Source organism: Dermacentor andersoni, chromosome 7 (genome assembly GCF_023375885.2).
Source record: "Dermacentor andersoni chromosome 7, qqDerAnde1_hic_scaffold, whole genome shotgun sequence".
In the NCBI taxonomy this organism is placed as follows: Eukaryota; Metazoa; Arthropoda; class Arachnida; order Ixodida; family Ixodidae; genus Dermacentor; species Dermacentor andersoni.
The window spans coordinates 164,113,099-164,136,143 of record NC_092820.1 but is presented as its reverse complement, the minus strand read 5'-3'; the positions used below and the strand labels follow the sequence as shown (position 1 = coordinate 164,136,143).

Here is a 23,045-nt window from a genome sequence, read left to right as displayed (position 1 = left end):
CGTAGATCCAAAAGTAACACCGAAACCCGCTGAGCATACGAAATCCGTTGCAGTGGAGCAGACGACGGTGCGACAGGATGAGCGCGCTCTTCGGATCATGTTTCGAAACGAAAATGTCTCGCCTGTCACGAATAAAGAAAGAGGGAAAAACGAAAAAGTATCGTCGCTTCCACTGTGAAATCGTAAAGAACACGCGCCAACGAAATCAGTGATGAAACCAATGGAGTCACGTTGCAAGTTCGCATGCTTTGATAGCGGTATCAAGGCTTACAGCAGTAAAAGCAACGCATTTCCTCCCTACATAGCAAAAACATCCCCCGCAATCGAGCGCTATTGGCGGCGATCTTCTAAACTATAACCGCCGATTATTATGTTTTCGTATTGTCGTTCCTGGCGATCGCATGATTTTCTTGTCGTTAACCTGAAACTACGTACGCACACCGCGCATTCACTAAACTGTTGTGGTAGCAGCGTTCATCGGTTTGCGCTTCAGTAGCAGACATGTTCGTGCTGTACATAATGCACCGTTCAGCATTCCTGCAAGAAGCTGCTGTTTCTTCTGGCGTTGCTCGTCCCGCGAGCAGCATCCCGTTGCAAATAGCGTTCCACCGCGGAAGCCACCGGCCTTCCAAGACAGTTCCATCTCGAAGCGAGCGGCAGTCGTCGAGACCTCTCATCTCGCTACGATACAGCGGCCGCTCTTTCTTCCAACTCATTTCCGCGAGCGAATTGTGTGGCCGGGGGGTGCGGCCTCTCGTGTTTGCGATGTGCGTGGGGCATTGATCCGGGCTCTCTCAGTCGGCCTTGCTCGCGGTCGACCCAAGGAGCATTCGCATGCAGCCGCACAGCGAAGCGAGCGTAGGGGTAGGTCTGCTGGCGCGCGTTTAAAGCGTAGGTGCGGCGCGCTTGCGAGACGCGCACGGGCGCCGAGGCTCGCGCGTGCATATGCGAGGCCGGTACGACATCTCTCCCGAGCTGCCCACGCGTAGAATGTGTAGTAGAAGCGGCGTGTGCCCACTACACGCCGTGACGTCACGCTGGAACGCCAGAGGGATCCGTGAATGGCGCGGTGGTAGGGCGGCGTAGGTGTGGAGGGGGCAAAGCTTGCGAGAGAAAAGGTAGAAGTGGTCTGCGTAACTTTAACAGGAGGGAATGATTTTTCAAACTGATGTAGACCCAAACAGAAAAGCCATGACATTTTGCACAATTCCAACAAACTGCTGGAGCCGGAAAAATGCCTTAATATATAGTTGTGAAAGAGAGTTAAAAAAAGAAAAGAAAAGGACATAACAGCATTGGTGAGCAAGATTGCCTGCAGTACCAAGTGAATCTGTATGCTTGGGACAGCTTTGGCTGTTCACCAGGTAAAAAGCTAGGTAATTTAACAGGAGTCGCACCTCCCTTCATGCAAAAACTATCATGCAATGCATGCATAATTCGGTGAAGTCTCTACTACACCGCACAAAAGGCTGCCAAGAGTGGCCTTGCAAATTCACTTGCAAAAGCAAAACTTGGCAGCTATGTGAGAGACTACAGCAAGGCACCACTTGTCTAGTCGCTTGCATGCGGATGTCAGTTCAGACATTCTGGAGAAGAAAATGCTGAAACTACGATGCGTTTGTGCTGTCTTACTCATCCTGGACATGTACAGGCTTTCCTCCAACGCATGCTTTCTCTTTTCTTTACTAGCAGAATAAACAATTTCTCACTAGTTTGATCTGAGAAGCTTGCCGAAGTTTGGCAATGAAACATTATGCAGTTGGTTGTGACACAGCAGCTTTGAACATTGCTGTAGCAAATCCTTCGAAATATTTGTGCACAAAAGTTAGAGACATCACTGCTTTCATGGTCAGGAATAGTGCACTAGTGGTGTCAAAGGAATTTGACTGTTCGTTGTTAAGCCAGCCTTTGGAAGCTTGATAAGTGTATCTATCGGTCACTTGCAGAACACTTTCAACGTGGAGAACACCACAGGCAGCGAGACAAGAGATACACAAACAATAGGCACACTGTCAGCAGTGTAAATATTGCTGATGAGACAAGGGTCCTATCCTGTTTGTACAGCTATTCTCTCATTGTCTGCAGTTTGCCATGTTGAAGAAAACACCCACTAGCTCAACTTAAAACTTAGGTCTGCAATATGCAAAGGTAGAAATAACATATTGTAGGTTGTGAGATGTGCACTTGTCACTTGTACACGGGCAAAGCAGTAGGGGTAATGAAGCAGAGGTGGTGGCAATAAACTACAATGAACAAGAGACTATTGAAAATAGAAAATGATTTTGCATCGCTCTGGTACATGTTCACAAAGATATTTACAGCAAGCACTTATTACAAATCATACGTCACATGCACCTAGGTTGTGTTTCTTAGTGGACATGCAAGCGCTATGTTTAAAGCATTTCCTGCGAAATCACAAAAGTGTATGTGTAACTGCAACATCTGAATGCACTAATTTGTACAGGACTTATGGCTTTTCTGCCACACAGCTACATAGCAACAATGTAGCGCTGACAGAAATTCATGTGGTCCTTCACAAAACACATAAAGTTGCCATAATTTTACAGTGCTGAAATTCATTGTGAACAACATGTGACAGAATTTCAAAAGGTTGGATTCTTATTCAGTGGCATATTTCCAATTTATTGCCAGTTTATATGTTCAGCAAAACATATGTAGCAAAATTTTAAGGCATTGCCTTTCTAACTTCATTTTAAATTGTAGCCTGCGGAGTGTGCTTTATAGAATGTTCTGTCCTACACTGATTAGTTATAGCTTTATAGGTATCAATGCAGACAGCAGCCTCAGCTGAGGCTGCTGTTTTCTAATTACTAACATTTTCTGGTATTGTATGAGAGAGCTTTTCAGACAATGAGCACTGCCTCTATTCCCATGAGCAAATATAGTTAGGAATTGAACTTATCTGCTGTGGTCTTTTCAGTCTACTACAATGGAAAGAAAAATGTGCAGCCTTGCAGAAACACCTGCATTGTGATACATTAGTTGGTGTGCAACTGGTGTAATTGCACAGCCAGCACCTAATCTCCTCACATGGACTGATAGCACCACAGTTCTAATTACTTATTCAATTTGATATACTTGATCACAGATGTTGCAGTCCCCCATCTGAGTATATCCCATAACTTTGAATGCCTACATGTAAAACTGACATGGGCAGAGCAGATATTACGATTAACATTGGCTCATTTTACATTTGTGCCTAGATGTATCCTGTATTTTATGTGCAAAGAGTATGTCAAACTGGACTGGTATGTGATGCTTTTTGAATTCTTCTCGGAATTTATCCTGATCTGCTAAAAAATTGACACCTCAAAGGCCTAACCCCTACGCCTTCCAGTTTTTAACATTCCTCCACGGACACTCCACCTCTACTCGTTGGAGTGGATGACAATTCCTGTCGTGCAGAGATGCATGATTAACACTCCTCCACTCCCATATGAACGGAAGAATTTGAAATATGCCTGATCAGGAAATTTTAACTTGAAAATGGCTGAGGTGCAAAACTAGAGCACAGTGGCTGCATCAATTGAAGGTGGTGGAGCACAGTGGCTGCATCAATTGAAGGTGGTGGTGTGCTCTGCTTATGGGCACAGATAGTGCTGTGGGCCACTCCTGGGGTTGAAGTGGTGCATCGAGCTGAGAATTGTATAACTATGGCAGTAATTTGGTATCTCTGCACATAACGCTGTGGCAGCGACATCATTGCATGAGATCAGGTTTTATGTCTTTCTTGTGGGCTTGGATCCCTCCTTCTCAGGAGAATCCCTGAAAGACTAATTTTGATGTTTATTTTTGAGTTTGGCAGAATGATTAATTCTTTAATTTACATGCAACTAGTACAAGCCAGCTATTGCAACAGTCTGTGACTCATCACAGAAAGCTGCTCTAAGAAGCGTTCTTGCATTGCCTTCTGGCATACTGAACTTCTGCTTCGAACTTCTCCCTGCTGAAAGGAACTTTACCATATTCAAAGTGTAATCTTCAAGTCTGGTGTGACAGTTTCTTTGTTTAGTCTTCCTTAAGTATTGAAGTAATCTTTGGAACTCTTACCATTCCCGTACTTTGCCTCGTGACTTGCTGAATGCGAACGACTTTCATAATTTTATACCTTGTTTCCACGCAGTGTACCCACAACTGAACAACATGATAGCTGACGGGGTGAAAGTGGACGGCAGCTGGGAGCTGTGCATCCACGTCACCGACCTCAAGCTTGACCGCAAGCTGCGAGTCAAGGGAGACATGCACATTGGTGGCGTCATGCTTCAGCTCGTCGAATCACTCAGTGAGTTGTTCTTGTTCAAGAAAATTTCCTCGGCTCCTGTTGTCGGTATGCTTTTCTTTTGTTGCATCTTTGAGCATTGAATAATCTTAGCGTAGCATTGTAGGGTGCTCACAGTGAGGCGCGACATTGTTTGGTCGCATAAGATGTGTCACAAGCAGCAAGGTATGCAGGAATATTTATGGTACTTCATAATGCCTTGTTTTCTCATACTTGTAGCGGATTGACTTGTTTCGCTTAGAAATTGATCTAGGCAAGTTGCTTCTACAGAGTCTCTTGGAAAATTTAAGCTGTCTAATAACAAAGAAAGAAAAAAGAAAACACAATATGGTGAAAATTCTAGCCTATTGCGAGTCCTTTCACAGACTGGAGCATTTAGATTCCGAAACAGATAATGGAAACAAAAAGTGGCATCCCTGTCGCCGACGTTGGCCTGTTTTTGCTCACAGAATCGGCCATCTCCCAATATATGCGCATGAAAATGTAATGTACATAATGCATTTTTAGTCCAAATGAGGCAGGTTCCTTGGATGAAATGTTCCACTTGTATTGGGCTAGCTTAGCACAAGCTGTGCACCTTACTTCGGCCTGTTTTAGAGGGGCCACCCATTTGTTGGCCTGAATTCATCTGGTCGCCCGACTTTTAGTCGTGCAATAACTAGATATTGCAAAAAAATTTTTTTTAAATGTTTCTACTGCTTACAAAAGCCTTTAGGGCCATGGTATGTTAATGCTCATACATTTTTGTGTATGCATTAGCAGCTTCTCTGTTTCCCCTTGAATAAAAGATCTGAGTCACACTGTCTCCCCACCCTACTTCCACTACCTCGCCTGCTGTCTACCGGCACTTAAAGTAACCTCTCACACCACAGCCTATTTTGAGTAGCTTCCCCCCCCCCCCCCCCCCTTTTGGTTGTGCTGCAGCTGTTGCTTCCTATTGGCACAGGCAGCCAGGCAGCGACAAGGTTTCAAAGTTGCCACGTGGTCATATCTGCAAGTCCTTGCAACCTATTTCTTTTGGTCTCTTGCCACTAAGCTGTAGGGATCATAGATGATTACCATATGCTTACCCAAAAATGCGTAATAAAGGTGAAAGCTGCAGAAACCTAAAAATTTTGTGCAGCTTTTTCACGACAGGTAGATGTAGACAATGTACTACCTGCCAATAACGCAATTTGAGAAGTTATTAGGTACATGATTTTAGTGGTTAGGCATACAATACGCCAACACGAATGTAATGAAACTGACACTACAAAATTCTAACCTAAGCTTTCAAATTGTGAATTCTCACCTATTCGGTCAGCTTTCTGTCATTCTAAGTGATTGGGTAGCTCTGCACAGTTGACAAAGTGAGATGGTTTTAGACAGGGAAAACAACATGAGGCAGTTAGGCTTATTTGGCTCTTTTCACAATCTACTAAGCACTTCATTACTACCATTCTGTTTGCTGTGAAAATGTGCCTTAATTATTTAACTGGTTGCATGACCACGCAATATCAATAATGTATATGTAAATGCAGGCCGCGGAACCTGTACGATAAATATTTGTCAGTGCTGGCAGGTAGAGCTGGCTGTCAAGGGCTGCAGTGTTGTGCACACACGCAAGTGTCGTATCCCAACGTGTCTTCATTATGTGAGGCGTACAAAGTATAGTACATACAGGAACATAGCCTCAGCCATCTTGCCAGTTTTCTTGCCCTTTAATTTGCACCACAATGAAGAAACTTGTATGTGTGATGCTGCATTCAGCAGCTGGCTGTTAGGGTGTCCGAATGATTTCAAACTAATATGAGGCAGAGTTCTCTTAAGACTCCAGTGTGAACAAGTGGCACAGCTCATAAAAAAGAAAAAAAGAAAATTGAATATTTTACTCAAAGAATCTCTCTGAAATTGTCTCACATGAATCAAAGGTATCAATTTTCTGCGTAATAAGTGAATTGGTAAGAGCATAGAAAACAAGTGCTTGCTGTCATTGATTAAAGGGCTCTTGTCTGAAGCAACAGTGATGATTGATTTTCTCTTTTCAAACGCAAGTTACCGACTTCAAGTAATGCTTTCTTTATTTAATAAAAGGCCTGTATGCCAACAAGCATAAAGAAGCGCAGCAAGCACACATTTAGAATAACAAGAACTGGTAACTGCTACTTGTGCTGTCAAGCTTCTAACGTGAGGGCCTTTCCCATCAGCTACACTGTAACTGTGCTTGTATCAGCAATGCCACACCAGATATTTCTCAGTGCAAAAGGCATGCACGTTATCCCTAGTGGAGAGACATACCAGCGAACACGACAGAATGGTGTCGTAGCTGTGCTGTCAGTTTTTCTGTCACCTGTCCCATGACACCGCAATAGACAAAGCTCATGACAGGTTCTTCCGCATTTGGCAGCGGTAACATTTTCCACTGTCAGTCATCTGGGGGTGGGAGAGGAGGTCCGAAACACCCGTTCCCTCTCCCCACGAAACAAAGCTAGGGCAGGCGGGTCGACGGCAGCCGCGTGGAAACGGCCATGTCCCGCGCTGGCACTGCAGCAGTCCTTAAAAAAAAAAAAGCTGGTGTGAATTAAGGCAACTAGGGCGACGTTGCCTCTGGCACGAGTCCCAAGCTCTCTCTTACTGGGCACGGATGTAGTTGCTGCATGGAGTGGCAGCCTCGCAACGTCCGCGAAATCCATACCTGCCAACTCTGCAGAATTTTCCATAGAGTTTACAAGTTTTATGACAATAAATTTTGTTAGTGAAAAAGCTTTGCCTGTCAGTCCCCGACTGAATCCTTGGAAGTCATCCGACTGTGACCAAACACCAGAGAGGTACATGCTTTGAGCAAGTTAATTTAGACGTATTCCAAATGCAGGCAAAATTTGGCAACACTGCGACTTAAAGATCGTGTTGGTTGCCAGTTTGTGCTGTTCAAGCTTTCCATTGCTTGTGTGCTGCATGTAAAGGTAAAGCATGGCTAATGAAGTGCATATGTGTCCTACAGAAGTTATGTGCTCAGGGCCAAACTTAGAAGAAAAAAAAAATGTCCCCACTTCAGGTGTTGTGTTCATCAAATTTTTATGGCTTTAATGTTCAGAGGTTAACATGCATGAAATCTGTTGCCAGTCTTGCAAAGCAGGCAACACCAGTAACTCGCAAGGTTGTGAATTACTGTAGTTAAACATTCACACAGCAGAGCGCTTCATTATGCAAGTACCATACTCTTTAGGGCTGTTTTACCAAATACTGCTTTTTCAAAATTTATTGTTTTTGGTGTGGTTGCAAACTTAACACACTAAAAAACATAGCCAAAGGTGTGACGGCATTATATAGTGTGGTGATGAATTGGAAATACTTTTTGTGCTAGTTCTGAAACAGGCTGTTAGTTGACCTGAATCGCTAGCCTAATTACCACTAAATACTTCCATAGGCCCTTAAGCAGTGGGAATTCAGTATTGTACCTGTTCATTCTTTCCTGAAAAGATTTTATTTTTTGTTGTGTGCTGGAACACCTAATAAGGCATCTTGGTATGTCCATGAACACCTTTTATTATGACCTGACCTACAGGTGTTTCACTTGGCCTTTCTCTCTGCACACCTGTGAAAGTGCAACTTCTTGGATTACACTAAGCAGTGACTGAAGTACTGCAGAGATGCATTGTGAAGTTTGCCTTGACATTTAATGGCCTGAAAATACAATATAATCAATCGAAAGCTTTCGTGGTTTAAAGTCACTTCAGTGGCTGAATCCATTGAATTTCGGTCGCCTCACTATTTTGGACCACTGCAAGAAAACGTATACCTGCAGAGCATTCTACAGAGTGGATCAAAATCACGTTAAAGGCACCGAAATGGAAGGCACATCGAGAGTTCTTGTTATGCGAGAGCCCCTAGTTTAGCTGTGCCTTGTTAAACATGCTATGCATCTCTTAAATGGACTGTAAATAGAAAAAGTAATTTGAAATGTAATTAATAATTACCTTTGCACAAAACTGAAAAAGACTAAAAAACCAAAGATAGGTGGTGATGCCTGCTTGAATGTTCCTGCACCAGCTCACATGTGATGTCATAGACTTTGGCGGCATCTGCTCATGCCTATTTAACCTTTTATTGGTTAAGACTGATCTACACTGTATTCGAATAGGATACAAAAGCCAAGCACTTCAACTGGCAAGTTTCGAGAATGTTTACCGCGCTGTTAATGGCCGACATACGAGAAACTTGAATTTCATGAAGTCGCAGCATGAAATTACAAAATGAAACATTGAACTTTTTTTTTGTTTTTGTCTGGTAATCGACCTCTTATGTTGTACACAATTAAAAGTAATGTTTTCTAAGAATACTTTATCTGTCTGAACTGATTTAATGCTTCTATTTAGTGCTAAGAGATTCGGGGTGAAAACAGCGAGGCATCCTCTCTGTTCCACGTGTTCTCCATGTCGTCTGCCAGTGCCAGCCAAGAAGGCCAAGCTGAGCTGGCGAGGCAAGGGTGCTGTCAAAGCAGCAGCAGCTGCAGACATAGAAAGAGGCAGGGTGATCGCTAGGGTCGGGGGAGAGTGCGGAGACCTATTTTTGGAACTTGTCCCCCTCCGAGATGGTGCCGGTGGATGGCACGAAGAAAGAAAAAAAAGCTTCCTGCAGAGTGCCGAGGGGAGAAGTGGAAGTGTGAGGTCTTGGAGCTGGTTAGCAGCTGGCAGCAGAGACACAGTCGATTTCGATTCACAAGCAAACAGCAGCAGGCTGACTAGAGTAAGGTGTGTGTGTGTGTGCGGTCTTGCCTCCACACTCCGACCCTGTCCCCTGTTGGTGTTTGAGATAAGGTTAAGGTCGGGAACTTCCTCTTGTGGCTTGCTCTGCATATAGAACGAGGGCATGAAACACTCATCCAGCATTAGTCATGCGTTTGGTCAACCGGATGCTTGGTTTGGAGCAGGTTTAGTCACAACTTTGTGCCCGGGAAGGTGTTTCATACTTGAATTAGAACTCCACACTGGAGAAAGCAAAAGAAAGGCTTTTTCCTCCGTTCTCTTTTTTTCCTCACATGTACTATTGGGGACAGAACTGTCCAGGACGTGGCTCCAACAGCTGGAGCAGGGGAAAACTGCATCGCTGCGCCGTGTTGGTTTGCTTGGTTCGAGATAAAGCTTGGGTACAAGCATGTACTCGCTGGCTGCTTCACGCGAGTTGCTCTTCGCCCAGGAACCTTCCGCGAGATGCCGCTATTTGGGCATCGGCTCGGAGTATGACTTGCTTGTGATCCAGTTTATAGACGCATGGCACATGCAGCGTTATTGGCAGCGTCATTGTTCGTGCCACTTTCCCATTCCACAAAACCAATGTTTGATTGTCTGGGCACAGACTAAAAAAAGACGCAGTTAGCAACAAGAAAAAAAAAAAAAAAAAATTGCCATTCGATGGATGCTTGCTTAAGAGGGTATCGCGCCTGCTCGGCCAAAGCCATGACAAGTGCCTTGTCACCAGCTCTGCAGCACGCGCAGCAGACATGCTGAACCGATGCCGTCATAGCGCCATCTTGCGCAAGGTTCGTGAGCAAAGAGCAACTCGCGTGAAGGTGCCATCCAGCCCACGCTTGCTGGCAAGCTAGGATGCACATGCGCTCATTCTTGATCTCAAACCAGGCAGACTGACTGAAACCAGGCAAACCAGGCAAACTAGACTGCACAGCGATGCAGTTTTCCCCTGCTCCGGCCGTTGGAGCCACATCTTGGGCAGTTCTGTCCCCGATAGTACATGTTTTTTCTGCAAGTTGATTTTCCTATGTTTATTTAAAAATTTTATAACTAAAAAGAACTGTACTGGCTGTTTAGGGTCCTGAAATAAATTAACATAGGACAACAAGTGCATTAGGAAAAGCTTTTAACGTGCCATTATGTGTGTTTCTGCAACGTTTGTGTCTTTGTGCACACATAAAGGCTTTCCTCGTGACACACAAGCTGGTCCACTTGCAAACCTCGTGCATTGGTGTCATGTTCCATGCTCCATGCTCGTCTTTAGCAATGCAGTTTCTGCATTGAGTTAACAGTAAAATCACATAGTTTGCATTTAAATATCTTTTTTAGGAGGATAACATGCTCTCTTTCTGTTGCTTGGCATAGCATATTTCTTTATTCCTACGTGATGTTGGGATTCTCGAGGATTGCTACCTAAAATTCTACTCAGGGTCCATGCAATTTTCTTTTTGATTCTTTAATAAATGGTCAGTGCGTTGGATAGTGGGTACCTGTAAACTGCACATCGAGTTAGAAAGATCCTATTCACCAGAATTGCAGTGTCGGTGAGTTAGCTTTTGTCGGCAGAGGCATCATGGGCCAATATTTGCAAGAGTGGCAAGACAACACACCATTTACTCACAGAGATAAGAAGAGCTTATCGCTGTGCTTGTCGCTCAGCCTGGACATGCCGTGAAGTGTGTTTATGTGGAGGCCCGCACGATATAGAGCAAACAAAGATATGTATGCTGCAAACGGGACGGACTTAAGGGTTGTGCAGCAGCAGAGCACAGTGAATTATCAGTAAATGCTGATAGATGTAGATCGCACGAGATGCCCTGTTTGATAAGCATACTGTGAAAACAGTTCCTGGTTGCAACTTCCTCTTTCTAGCTGCCCTTTCAGAAAAGCTGCGCGATGGCACGTTCACTCTGCAACACATCTCCAGAAACAGTTCCGGTTCTTGTTGTCCAATGTTGAATGCAACTCTTGACAGCATGCCAAGGAATGTGTTTATCAAAGACTGAAGTTGTGTTGTTCCAAGTGTAAACACATCAATGAGCAATAAAAATATGATCTTCGTTTCCTGCGCATGGCTAACCTCATGGTTGGCTAGACTGTGCTGCCTGGAAGCTTTTCAGATGGAAGTATTTTGCCTTTAGTTGTTTTAAATATGTACATAGTAAACTGTGTGCGCTGTATGATTGGTTGATCACTGGTTAGTTGACTGCAGTAAAATCTAGCCTGGTTTCTACACTTCTATCTGTCACAACACATAGCTTCGAGCCGACATTTTCAGAGGACTTGAAGACAACATGCAGTGATGTATAGCACATCTTGGTGTTCCTGCAAGGGAAAACTTGGAAAACTGTGAAAAAATATTTCTCTATGCCTAGGTTATGTTGGGTTTCTTGATGCGCAAAGTTATACTGAAATTTAGCTGCAGTCTTCCTTGTCACAAAATTAAAAGCACTTGTGCGGTGCATTTCGGTACACTTCTAGATTACTGTGTTTATTGCTGTACAGTGTGCAACTCCTCTCTGCCTGCTGCACTTGTCGGACAACGAAATCTGTAGTGTGCACAACAGCGTGGTAGATAAATGAGAGAAGTCATGCAAGACATGGCCTCTGATAAGAATACGTGCACGCACACATGTGCCTATACATGCACATGCACACACTGTTCCAAGACCACTCCATGTTCGCTATTCAGTGGCATGCACTACGGACTTTGCTCAGTGGCTGCAAAAGTAAACAGAAAATGGGGCCACGTTTCCACAGCACTCTCAAGGCAGAGTTTGAAAACTGACAAAGTATTTTAGTGTTGTTAGGTGTGTATGGCACATTTTAATCTAGTAGGCAAATTAGTGCAGATTTCATGCAAGAAATCTGCAACTTCCGCAGGCAAGTGAACTGGCATGAAATCGCTTTATAATACTAATAAAAAAGGCGGTAAAAGATAGACAAAATGAGAAATATTACTTGCAAGAATTATTTATGTGGTGCATGTTGCGTTCAATACCCACAAAATTATTTATTTTTCTTGTTGCCAGCGCAGTTCCATATCTTATGTGTGAAGCCCACAACGGCGCTAAATTGTCATGCCTCCTGCTTCCCGTACCTTCTCTGTGCAGATGTGCCAACGGACTGGTCAGACCACGCTCTCTGGTGGCCCGAGCAGAACATATGGCTCACGCGGACAAAGTCCACGCTCGACCAGTGCGGTGTTATGGCTGATGCCCTGCTGCACTTCACACCCATGCACAAGACGTTGCGCGTCCAGTTTCCCGACCTGCGCATCATGGACGTTCGAACGGATTTCTCCGTCAAGACCTTCTCATCTGTTGTCAAAGTCTGCAAAGAGCTAGGCAGGCACCTTTTTTTCTTTTTTTTTGTTATCTTAGCAGGACATAAAAGCATCGACTTATGTTTGGTACAGGCAATGAAGTGTGTTTATTAAGAAGCCAGCATAAGCTAATGAAGATAACCGGCGCAAGTGGTATGACAGGTGAAGCAGCCATGCACAAGTTAATAAGATTTGTTCATAGCTTACGTCCCTTTTCATTGCAGTTCTAATGAAGTTCCTAGAAATTTTTGTGTCTTAGACAGATGTGTCATGTAAATTATTGTCCTTTGATTGAAAGGCACTATCTTGCATCTTGTTGCTACGAATCATGTTGCAAATAAAGAAAGGTATTGCTACATAAAGTACAAAGCTCACAACACACACAGGGCCAGAAGCTCTTCAGCCACCTGGTTTTTAACAGTGTAAGCTTTTACTTATGTGTATATATACTTTTATACATCTACTTTTAACATCCTTGTTAAGCAGGAATGTGCTGAGAAACAGGCATCATCAGTCTACAGCCAATAAGCAAATTAACACAGCAACTCACAAGTTGCTTTATGAATTTGTGTCAAGAATGGTGCTGTTCATTAGAAAGAGAATATAATTGAACTGGCACAATGCAGTAATGTGAACCTAACCGTGTGTTGCATTTCATGTTTTCTTCAGGCATCCGGCACCCCGAGGAGATGTCCTTCTGTCGACCACTAGTGAACGAGCACCTCAAGCGCAACTATCGTGCCGTTGGCTGCAGCCCGCGCCAGCGTCCCAAGGAAGGCACTGACAGCATCCAGTTCAATCGTTCAAAAGCCAATGACAGCAACGGCTCACTTGATGGTGCTCTCGGACCGGCCCACAACTCGGTCAGAGGCTTTTCATTATTACTTCCCTTCTTTCAATTAGTATTGTGTAAATTGTTGCTGTCATATTTTCCAGTTTGTTGCCTACGAGTGCATGGACTTAACGTTTAAAATTTTTTCATGAAATTTAACATTTACTAATCAGATAAGCAAAATTGGCTCTACAGTGATCTTTGATTCATAAATATGTTTTCAGCTGACATTTACTGCCATTAATTATAAATTAACTGCCAAATTTGTGCCTGTATATCATAGACAGGAATATTTGATAAATACAGCACATGACAGCTGTAACCTATAGGAAAAATCATGGTAGGTTAGATCATCTTAACTGTCTCAGGTTATTGTAAAGTTAGATGATGAGGTTTCTCAGGAAATCACCAGGTTAGACCATCTCAGCTTTCTTGCTAATGCTGCATAATTTTCCTGTTCAGCTCTTCTAACATTGTTCTTTCTTTTGCTAATGCATTAGCAGCTGCCAGTGTTGACAGTTCGACTTCTGAGCTCTGTAAAAATCAAATGCCATGGCCACGACAAAACTAGAGCAACATTTTTGTGGGCCGTAGGTCACCTTGTGCATGTCATAGTAGAGCCATTGCCTCACTGTCATGCGAGGTGAGTATGCTAGGAGGCACATTATTGCATTATTGCTAAAGTGGAACTAAAAGGGATGAAAAATTTACCTGTTTGGAAGCCTTGTTTGTGTGATGTACGAAATGTTACGAAAATCGACCTGCTTAAAATGGCTTGTCAAAGCAGTTTAGGTCAAGAAAATAGAATTCTTTTACAGAGCTTTTACGAAAAGTTATTTTTGCAAGAGAGTTGTTACTGGCACCTGAGCTGACGTCTGCTCTTACGTACTGTCTTGTTTTGTGCGATTTCTACGATAACATAGAAGAGTTGTTAGCGGCACCTGTGCTGTAGTCTGTTCCTATGCCATTTCTACCAAGAGGAACCATCTGTTCTTGCCCTTTTCCCACCTGTGCAGAGTAGAAAAACAGAGCACATTTGCTACGGCATACCTCTCTGCATTTATTTTAATAAAATCTCTCTCTGTCCGCAGTCGGTGACACACTGGAACACATCGAGCTTCAACAATGGGATCCCGCCAGGCCTGAACGGGAGCTACCTGACTCCCGACAACAGCTTCAGCTCCCAGTATGAGCTTCCCCTCGCTCAGAGCCCCAACAAGCCGCCACAGGACATCAAGGCAGCCCTGCTCAGGCCCAAGAGTCTCGTCGAGAGGGCACGCCTCAATGCTGGGTGAGTGACTGAGTGCATTTGCATTCTCATCACTCACTTGCAAGTCTCTGCTCATCATATTCACGAAGTTATTTGATGCTTGCAATTAATTCTTAGTGACGTGAGTCGCCCCTCTTCTTGATGTCATTGTCACTGAAAGGACAACAGCACCTGCTGAAATCTCCTTTTCTTTTTTTTTCTTTCGTATTCATGATTGTTGGAGCTAGAAAATAACACATGGGAGCTTATGTAAATTTAGCGTCAAGTGATGGAAAAAAAGAGTACTAGTTTATGCTCAGAAAATAGACATACTTCATAATCAAGAACATACCTTATGGTGGCATGCTCTCTAGTGACTTGTTTTGCAACCTTGAAGAGGACAGACTGGCAATGCTTTTTCACAATCTTTTGTATTATTTTTCCTGTTTCTTCCTGTACTTGTAGTAAAAAATTTTACTAATACAATGTTAGGTTTTATGTGGTGCTTCTCTATTTTTTTTTTGCTTTTGTTACCTGGTTTCCTTTATGAAATATTTTTATATTCATTTTAAGAACCAGACGTTCAGCTCCAAAAAGTAGTGCCCAGCTTCAGCTGAACTCACTGCTAGCAAACAGTTCGAGCATGAACGATGTGCCCAATGACCTCTTGGCTTTTCTCTCTCCATTCTCAAAGCACTTTCTCACATCTTAACTTTTGTTTTCCCTTTTGCTTTTCTTTTTTCTCCTGTGAAAGCAAACACGGGTGTGTGTCCTCTCCAAAGAAACTGAGCGCCAGCTCAAAGCTGTCTTCTGTCATTCTTCCCTACTGATTTATGTGCTGCAAATAACGCAAATGACAGCAGTGATGATGGCAGCATGCAGCGTTTTTGCGGCCGCGCTTCCGAGTCTTTGGGGAGGGGTTTGGCACACTGGGCAAAGACCACAGGCTGGGCGAGGTTTAAAGATGTCTGGGGGGCGAAAAAAAAAGGAAAAAAGAAAGAAATAAAGAAAAAAACCACACGTTTGCCTGCCAACACACAAGCATGGCCCTCTGGAATTGGATCGAGGCCAGCTGGCATGGTTGGTGCGAAAACAAAGAGCAGAACGGGAGCAACCGGAGAAGCAAAAACGAAAAATGCCGTGACGAGTTCGGGCAGGTTTGCTGTCTTGGCACCTTTTCCCTCTTGCTCCACTTTCTCTTGCTTCTTTAGTGTCGTGACAAAGATATAAGCACAATGTTTAGTTAGCTAATGAGTTCGACCTGCTGGAAACACCGTGTCCAGAAGGAGCCGGGGATTAGTGGAAAAGCAAAGTACATTTCGTGCCTATTCTTGACAAGACTTCTGGCAGGTCTGCAAAATAAGCAGCGCTGAACTATGCAGGTCAAGGCAACATGCATGCATGCTTTGCAGGAAGTGAATCATCAGACAACTCCATAGCTCAATCTCTAGAGATGCCTTGTCTGTTATGTAAATATATTGGCATTGCCAAGGGCTTGCACTGTAGGATGAAAGCACAAGCCTGCTGAACTTTATTTGAGTATTGCTCCAACCGACTGTGAGCTTATTAGCAGTAACAGCAAGACTCACCTTATGAATGTAACAACCACAGCAAAATAAGAGCTTTCGGGATAAAACACATACCAGAGTGGACACAGGAAAAAAATGAAGAAACACAACATCAAAGCTACAACTAACCAACCGGCCCTTTGTTCAGTGAGGTGTAAGCCAGGATGAAAGTCGAAAGGAAAGCCACCACGGTTTCGACACCCTCAATGCTGCGACTTATTTAATGGTTGAAAGTGTAACTTCTTTTTTTTCTTCGGAGTGATTGGCACTATTCTGGCCAGTTGTCAAATACCTCAGGAGTAACGAGCCGAGCCTAGTCCAGTTCAATGGAGAAGTTGGGCTTGTTGGCATTCCCTGAAAGGGTCTCTTTCGAAAAAAAAGTTCGTCGTATCTGTACACCTATTTGAGCAACTCGCACATGAAAGACAGTGAAGCTGTATAAGGGAGTATTCACATCCTTCAAAAGTACTGCAGATCTGTTTTGCCACTGTACGAAGTATACCAAAGACTTCATGTATGCTTCACTATATTGAGTGCGATTCCTTCACCATAAATAAGATTTGTACAGAGACCTGTGTTCTGCCTTTAAAATCATAAATGGTAAACTGTACTGCACAAGTGTACCCGTACGAAAAAATACTAAAATTGATCTTAGCCAAAAGGCCCAGATGCGCTACCCAGGAAATGTTACTGTTGCTGCATTACTGGCTGATTGCCATTTAATACCGACCATGCCCCCACACGAAAATTGTTGCAGATTTGCCCTAAAAGCTCTGCCGTAAAAAAGAAAAGAAAAAAAAAAGAACAAAAAAAGTTCAAGCTATTGAGAAGGCACTGTTATGTCTTCCCTGCCTGGGCTCTTGGAGATGACAGTCCTCGCCTGTTGCGTGCAGGTGGCTGGACTCGTCGCTGTCTCTGATGGAGCAGGACGTGCGGGAGTTTGACCTGCTGCAGCTGCGTTACAAGTTCTACTCATTCTACGACCTGAACCCGCGCAAGGATGCTGTGCGCATCAACCAGATCTACGAGCAGGCACGCTGGGCCCTGCTCACTGAGGAGATCGACTGCACCGAAGAGGAGATGATGCTCTTTGCTGCGCTCCAGGTGGGTACTGAACTGCCATTAGCTGGTCAACCTTTGTCTAAAAAGCAAATTGGTGCAGTTTTAACCGTAGGGCGAAGCATTGACAGGGATAGAAAGTTATTAGAATATTACCATAAACTAAGGCTTGCTTTTTTATGGGCACGGCTGCACCTTTACGTCGGACATGGTGGCATTTGCTTTCTCCTCATAAACACCAGGGTCTCGTTGACACTTTCGCTTTGCCTTGGTGCCGCCGGCGTTGTACTGCAGTGCTCACTACGCGCACAGCTAGCATTCCACCACTTCAACTGCCCTCGGCTCAGTGTTTGAAGATGCAACATGAGACAAGCTTTGGGTAGTGAGGAAGCAGGAGGGGTGGGCTGCTTTTAATTACTCCTTATCCTGAATAAAAACATGCAACAAGCACTTCAACAGGTGAGGTGCACTGCGGTTTCGCAGATGGGCGACACAGGCTTTTAGGGTTAGCATTGCAATTGGTATATCAAAGGCCATTCCTCAGCATGAGCTACTTGTGACATTCGTGCTTCAAACTTAGGTAAGCTTTTGTGCATTGAACGCAACCTTTGCGAAACAAATAGGTAAATTCCCATTTTTCACAATCTCTGGAAGTTGTCTCAGGCTTGCAGTTTTTAGATTAGATTCAGATGGGCATATCTAGGTATGTTTCAAATTATCGATATATCAAACTATTTTGATATATCCAGGATCAACTGCAACACTTCTTCCCGAACACCCCAAATTCAAAAAAAAAAAAAAAAAGAAAATGTGCGGCTAAATACCAAGCCATAGTTCTAACTGCAGGCCCTGGCATATTTACCACTCACCTATGCCAACTGCAGCAAATTCACTTGTTGCTAAGCAAGGATTTCTTGCTTGATACTGCATTGCTTCTTGACTTGCTGATGGCATTCCGTTGCCAACCACAATGTCACTTGTTTGAAGCCTGGCTACAGCAGCAGTATACTGATGAAATTGGAATGCAGAAGCGCTCGTGTAATGTGCTTTAGGTGCATATTACGGGTGCATGATACTGGAAGTCCCAAATGGTCAATGTTACATCTCCTGCAGACCGTGTTATGCCCTTGGGACGTTAAGACCCTGCAGCTGTGTTGGAATCAATCAACTGTCACTTTTTTCTTGGTGAAAGTGTAGAGTGCAGACTTGTCAAGTGAAAAAATGGAAAGTGGCGCTTGACGTGGCCTTCTCGTGTACGCACCCAGCTCCAAGTGAACCTGCAGGCCAACAGCAGCCAGCCTGACTTCTCACAAGGCGAAGACGACATCGATGCTGCCCTGACCGATCTCCAGGTGACCTTGGAAGGCAGTGCCATCGCGAGCGAGACCTCCAACATCACCCAAGTGCCTGAGCTGCACAGCTATCTGCGATTCCTCAAGTGAGTCACCTCTCTTTCTGCCCACTGAACTGGTCTTGCTTGGTGCAGTGAACCAACACTGGCATGCTTATTTTTTCCCTTTGGCTGACTGACTATATCAATTTCTTTTGTATTCATGCTACAAGCTGGAAGTTTTTATGGAATGTCAATTTGCACAAGCTGCCAACCTAACGAGGTTCTTGATCCTGAAAATGTCAGATGACTCCAATATTTGCTCTCACATCTATACTAGCACCTTCCTGTGTCATAATGGTTATCATAATATCAAAATTGCTCATATCATGCATGGTCCTTAGCCTTCTTTCAGGTTTCTTTTTTAATGCATTACTTTGGCTTCAGTAACTGCAAGAGCGCCCTGAAACACCTCCAAAGGCTGTAGTACTATTCAATGTTACATGATGCACTTGTACTTATCAACAAGTACGGTTTCACAATTACAAGTAGAAAGTTGCCTTTTCTGGTACAGTCTCGCTCTTCTCCACCCAGTTAGTATACTGTTGATTCTTAAAAGCATCAGTTTCGGGCTATTTTGTGTCAGAGAGAGAGCAAGAGACTTCATCCAGGCCATTATGTTTGCTTATGTCTGTAGTCTCAACTTCCAACTAACATTCAACACATTTTAGTTGTACTAGTTGCTTTACAACAATATTTTTTTATCTTCACGAAAGTTGAATCCGCAACTGTGCTGTGCAGGCCCAAGCGATTCACGTTGAAAGGCTTCAAGCGCATGTTCTTCATCTTCAAGGAGACACGCATGTGCATCTACAAGTCGAGGGAAGAGTACGAAGGCGGCGGAAGCCCCTCGTACGTCATCAACCTCAAAGGTGGGGGGGCCACCATATTTGGTTTTGCGCTCTCACCAAACTTTACCACTTGGCTAATTTCTTTGTAATACCGCGTGAGCTTTAATAGGTGCCTAATAGGCAACATTATAATATTGACAATTCATGTGTATACAAAAAATGACACTGACCGTTATTCACTAAGCTGCTCTCTTCAGTGTGCCACAGTTTCATCATCTTATCGTATTGCAGTGCTCACAGCAGCAAAAACATGCACAAAAAATGAAGAAAACGAGGCACCTATTCCAGTTTTTCTTTTTTTTTCATAGCTTATGCTGTAGCAAGTAATAGTAGATATGCCATTTTCTCTTTTCTCTCTTCTAGCATTGAGAGCTTACAAAAAGTCAGGATACTAGCATGTTGAAAAGAATAGCCTAGCAACTGGTGGCGGTGCATTTGGTGCATGTTGGTGACTATTCTATTCTCCGAAACATGGTGCTAGCATGATTGTACCATATTACTAAAATAAATTGGCTCGCTGCACATGTGAGATCATTGCGTTGCACTCAACTGGCTTTTAAAGCGTCACCTTCCTGTGGTACAGGTAAGAAGTGATAGCTAATTAATAGCTGCATAACTGTGACAGGCAAAATGATAGAATTTATCGGAATAGCAATGTGAGCGGCAGAATATTAATAGGCAGGTTTGAAATACGTTTGGGAGTCAATTCTTGTATGATGTCTAGCGACTTTTAGTAAGCCAGCTTACACAACTCTCTTGTTTTCATAGGCTCTGAAGTCACGCCTGATGTGTACCTCGCCCAAGGCAAGTACGGTATTCGTCTTGAAGTGCCTGGCCCCGAAGGAATGACCGAATACTGGCTCCGCTGCGAAACGGTAGGCACTGATTAGCTCAGCTCTGCTCTTAACAAACGATGTCGCCTGTAAGACCTGCTAAAAATAGTAAAACTGTCACATTTGCAGTTCTTCACGGGCCACAAATTGAAAATTTTTGACAATTTATCCAGAAGCTATTGCTCCTATTTGTTTTTCTCGAGACATCGCTGCAATAAGTTGTACGTTATCAACACTTAGCCTTGGCCAACTTGGTTGGGATTCCAAGCCATTTACAGATGCTCAACAACCTCATCTTGAGCTGTTGAGTTCGAATTCATGGCTTGGGTTCATTTTTCGCACTGACCTATGAAGACACAAGTTCACCAAGTGTCAGTTGTGAATTTGGTATCTGTTGTCAAGAGGCCTTGGGTGGGAATTAGTGCATTGTTGTCAGTCTTTTGTCTTGTCACCCATTGGCCAGTCTGCGTGATCTTTCCTTGCCCATAGCTGAAATCCTAGGCACGTGAAAGGCATGAGAACTGTAGAACAGCGATGTTGCAAGGGAGTCAAAGGTTGAGCTTGATCCATGATGACTGCTCTTGACAATGCAAACAGAAAGTGCTTTCTGGTCTTTTTGCCCACATTGCTTTTTTTGTTGCAACACAAGCATACACATTGCTAGATTGAGGAGGGTTTCAACACCAGAAAACTCTATTAGGGCAATCAAGTCAAGCACTTAGAAAAAAAGCACAAAGGCCACTTACAATGTCAAAAGTTGATATTTCAGAACCCATATGGGATCAAAATTCTTACATTCCTGTAAGGAACCTGTACGGGTTCCAAAATGCTAATTAACTTTTCACTTGATCAGTGACTAGAAGCTTTCGTGTTTTTTTATGAAATGCTATCTCACCGGACGAGTTTTTTTCGAACACTTGATACTTGAGTAGGTTCAGCACTCTAGTGAAAATGCAATTTTCATTTCACATCTTCCAAGATCCGTGCACCACAACTTCTAGATTACAGCATATTTAAAGCGAAGCTTTTTTTTTTTTTAGCTACTCTACCGAGTTCGTTTGGCAGTGGTTACCTTGTCTCTCTCAAGCACAGTGCGCGAAACACTAAGTGCAATAGATTCAGTGCATCAATTACACCAAGCAATGTGCTCGCACAGAAGTGTTTACAGGTAGTATTGTGATTGTGGTACAAATCCTAGCGGCGTTGAGATGAGATCACCAGAGATACCTACGTAGACTTCTGAATAAGTGGAGCGGAAAGCCAAAAGAGAATGTCAGTGCAATGCAGCAAGCAATGGGTATCAGCATCCACGCAAATGTCTAGAAAGCTTTGCATTCTCCCGATTGAGACCTGCGCAATTTTTCTTGAGGTCATGTGGTTTCCTCTGGCAACCGTGTGTTGATTAGGTGTGCGTGTCCTTTCCAGGAGGACCAGTACGCCCAGTGGATGGCTGGCTGCCGGTTGGCGGCCAAGGGAAAGACCATGGCGGACGCCTCGTACGAGGCCGAGGTGCACTCCATCCAGCAGTTCCTGCAGCTGCAGAGGCCTGCACCTGCCCCAGCACTGGTGCCGTCTCAGCTTGACATTGACGTTGAGGACTTTGTCGCGCCCCGCTTCATCAAGAAACTAAAGAGCAAACAGGTGGGCATGACGGATCCTGTTGGGTGCACTTGTGCTAAGTTTTACAGGAAGCCAGTGGAGTTTGGCACGTTGTCTAATGAGAAAGCAGATGACTGATGGCCTATTAGCACCACAGACTGGATGCCAAGAGAAAGGAAGCGCAGTCGAGGACAACAGAAAATTAGGTGGTGTGTTGAGATCAGAAAATTTGAAGTCATAGGCTGGAGTTGACCGACACAAGGCAGGGGTAATCAGGGATTGCTGGGAGAGTCCTTCATCCTGCAGTTCACATAATAGGATGATGGTGATGATAGAAACACTTGTATGCTCAATCCTCATGTCCTGAATATTTTTCTTCTTTATTTTTTACCCCATGTGACATACGTGCATTTTATAATTTATGCATATATGTATGAGAAGTTGACGTCACCGTGCGCATGAGAAATTGTTCATGGAACAGCCCAATGTGGAGGTGCTAACGAGTCTAAAATAAGATTGTCTCTAGGCCATCACTGGTCGTTACTCGTTTCTATAATGTTCTGACAGCACTTTTTTATCAGTAGTATTGCGTATAGCAGGTTGTAGCATTCCACAGGCTTACCCACTGCTGTGCCGTGCTGTCAGCATGCAGCTTCATAGTGTGCAGCCTAAAGCTTTACTTAGTTCTGTATCTGTAAACAAATGTTTACTGATGCAAAGACCAGCGGCATGTTGAGCAGTATTAACAAAGTATTGTGCTACTTTACTTTGCAATGCCAAAGAGCAGCAGTACAGTGCCTTAACTTGAAAAGAAACTTGGTTTACCCTCTCATTTACAGAATGGTACTTTCTGCAGGAATCTGCAAGATGTTTCGAGCTTTGCTACTTGGGGGAGTCAAGTACAGTTGAGCTTCATTATGATGAAGTCACATACAGCCCAGATATATTTTATTTATTATACGCATATATATTTTTACATGCTGACATTGGTGACCAACAATTTAGATTTACTTTGTTCTGTGTTCATTATTATTGAGGTTCGACTGTAATTTGACCTTGTGCTTTAGCCCAGTTGAGGGGCCAATTGTTCTTCTCTAGTGGAAGCTCAGTGTTGAATTTTACAACTAAGCGTCTTGCTTTTCAAGAGACTGAGCTGGCATCCCTTGTAGCATTATGCAACAGTTTGATAAGAAATTGACATTCCTTTGTTGGAGTTGTGACTCTGGCTGCAGAATACAGGTTGGCACAGCAGTTCGGATCTTAGTGTTGTCCCACATGCTTCTGATCATGCGCGGTGTCATAGCAGAATGCT

General features: G+C 43.7%; 2 protein-coding genes across 6 annotated transcripts in view; one reads left to right on the top strand and one right to left on the bottom strand.

The window, feature by feature from the left end:
- The window catches only part of LOC126533246 (hydroxyacyl-thioester dehydratase type 2, mitochondrial-like), a 47,111-nt gene that overhangs the window by 16,097 nt on the left and 7,969 nt on the right, over positions 1–23,045 (bottom strand). The window contains exon 5 of one of the 4 annotated variants that reach the window (XM_050180519.3): positions 12,021–12,298. The exons of 2 other annotated variants lie outside the window; for them this stretch is intronic. The gene's annotated coding sequence lies outside the window, so the exon portion shown is untranslated. Of the gene's footprint in view, positions 1–12,020; positions 12,299–20,079; positions 20,167–23,045 lie in introns of those variants that run through there. One more of the 4 variants, XM_055071840.2, reaches the window with a different exon arrangement.
- Positions 1–23,045, top strand: part of LOC126533206 (unc-112-related protein-like) — a 29,058-nt gene that overhangs the window by 2,700 nt on the left and 3,313 nt on the right. For both annotated transcript variants that reach the window (XM_050180477.3, XM_050180476.3), the window contains exons 2-10: positions 4,145–4,303; positions 12,141–12,374; positions 13,022–13,215; positions 14,276–14,475; positions 16,895–17,105; positions 18,326–18,498; positions 19,192–19,322; positions 20,070–20,176; positions 21,560–21,775. In XM_050180477.3, coding sequence (XP_050036434.1) covers positions 4,165–4,303; positions 12,141–12,374; positions 13,022–13,215; positions 14,276–14,475; positions 16,895–17,105; positions 18,326–18,498; positions 19,192–19,322; positions 20,070–20,176; positions 21,560–21,775 — 1,605 coding nt within the window. In that variant the 5' untranslated portion in view covers positions 4,145–4,164. The remainder of the gene's footprint in view (positions 1–4,144; positions 4,304–12,140; positions 12,375–13,021; positions 13,216–14,275; positions 14,476–16,894; positions 17,106–18,325; positions 18,499–19,191; positions 19,323–20,069; positions 20,177–21,559; positions 21,776–23,045) is intronic.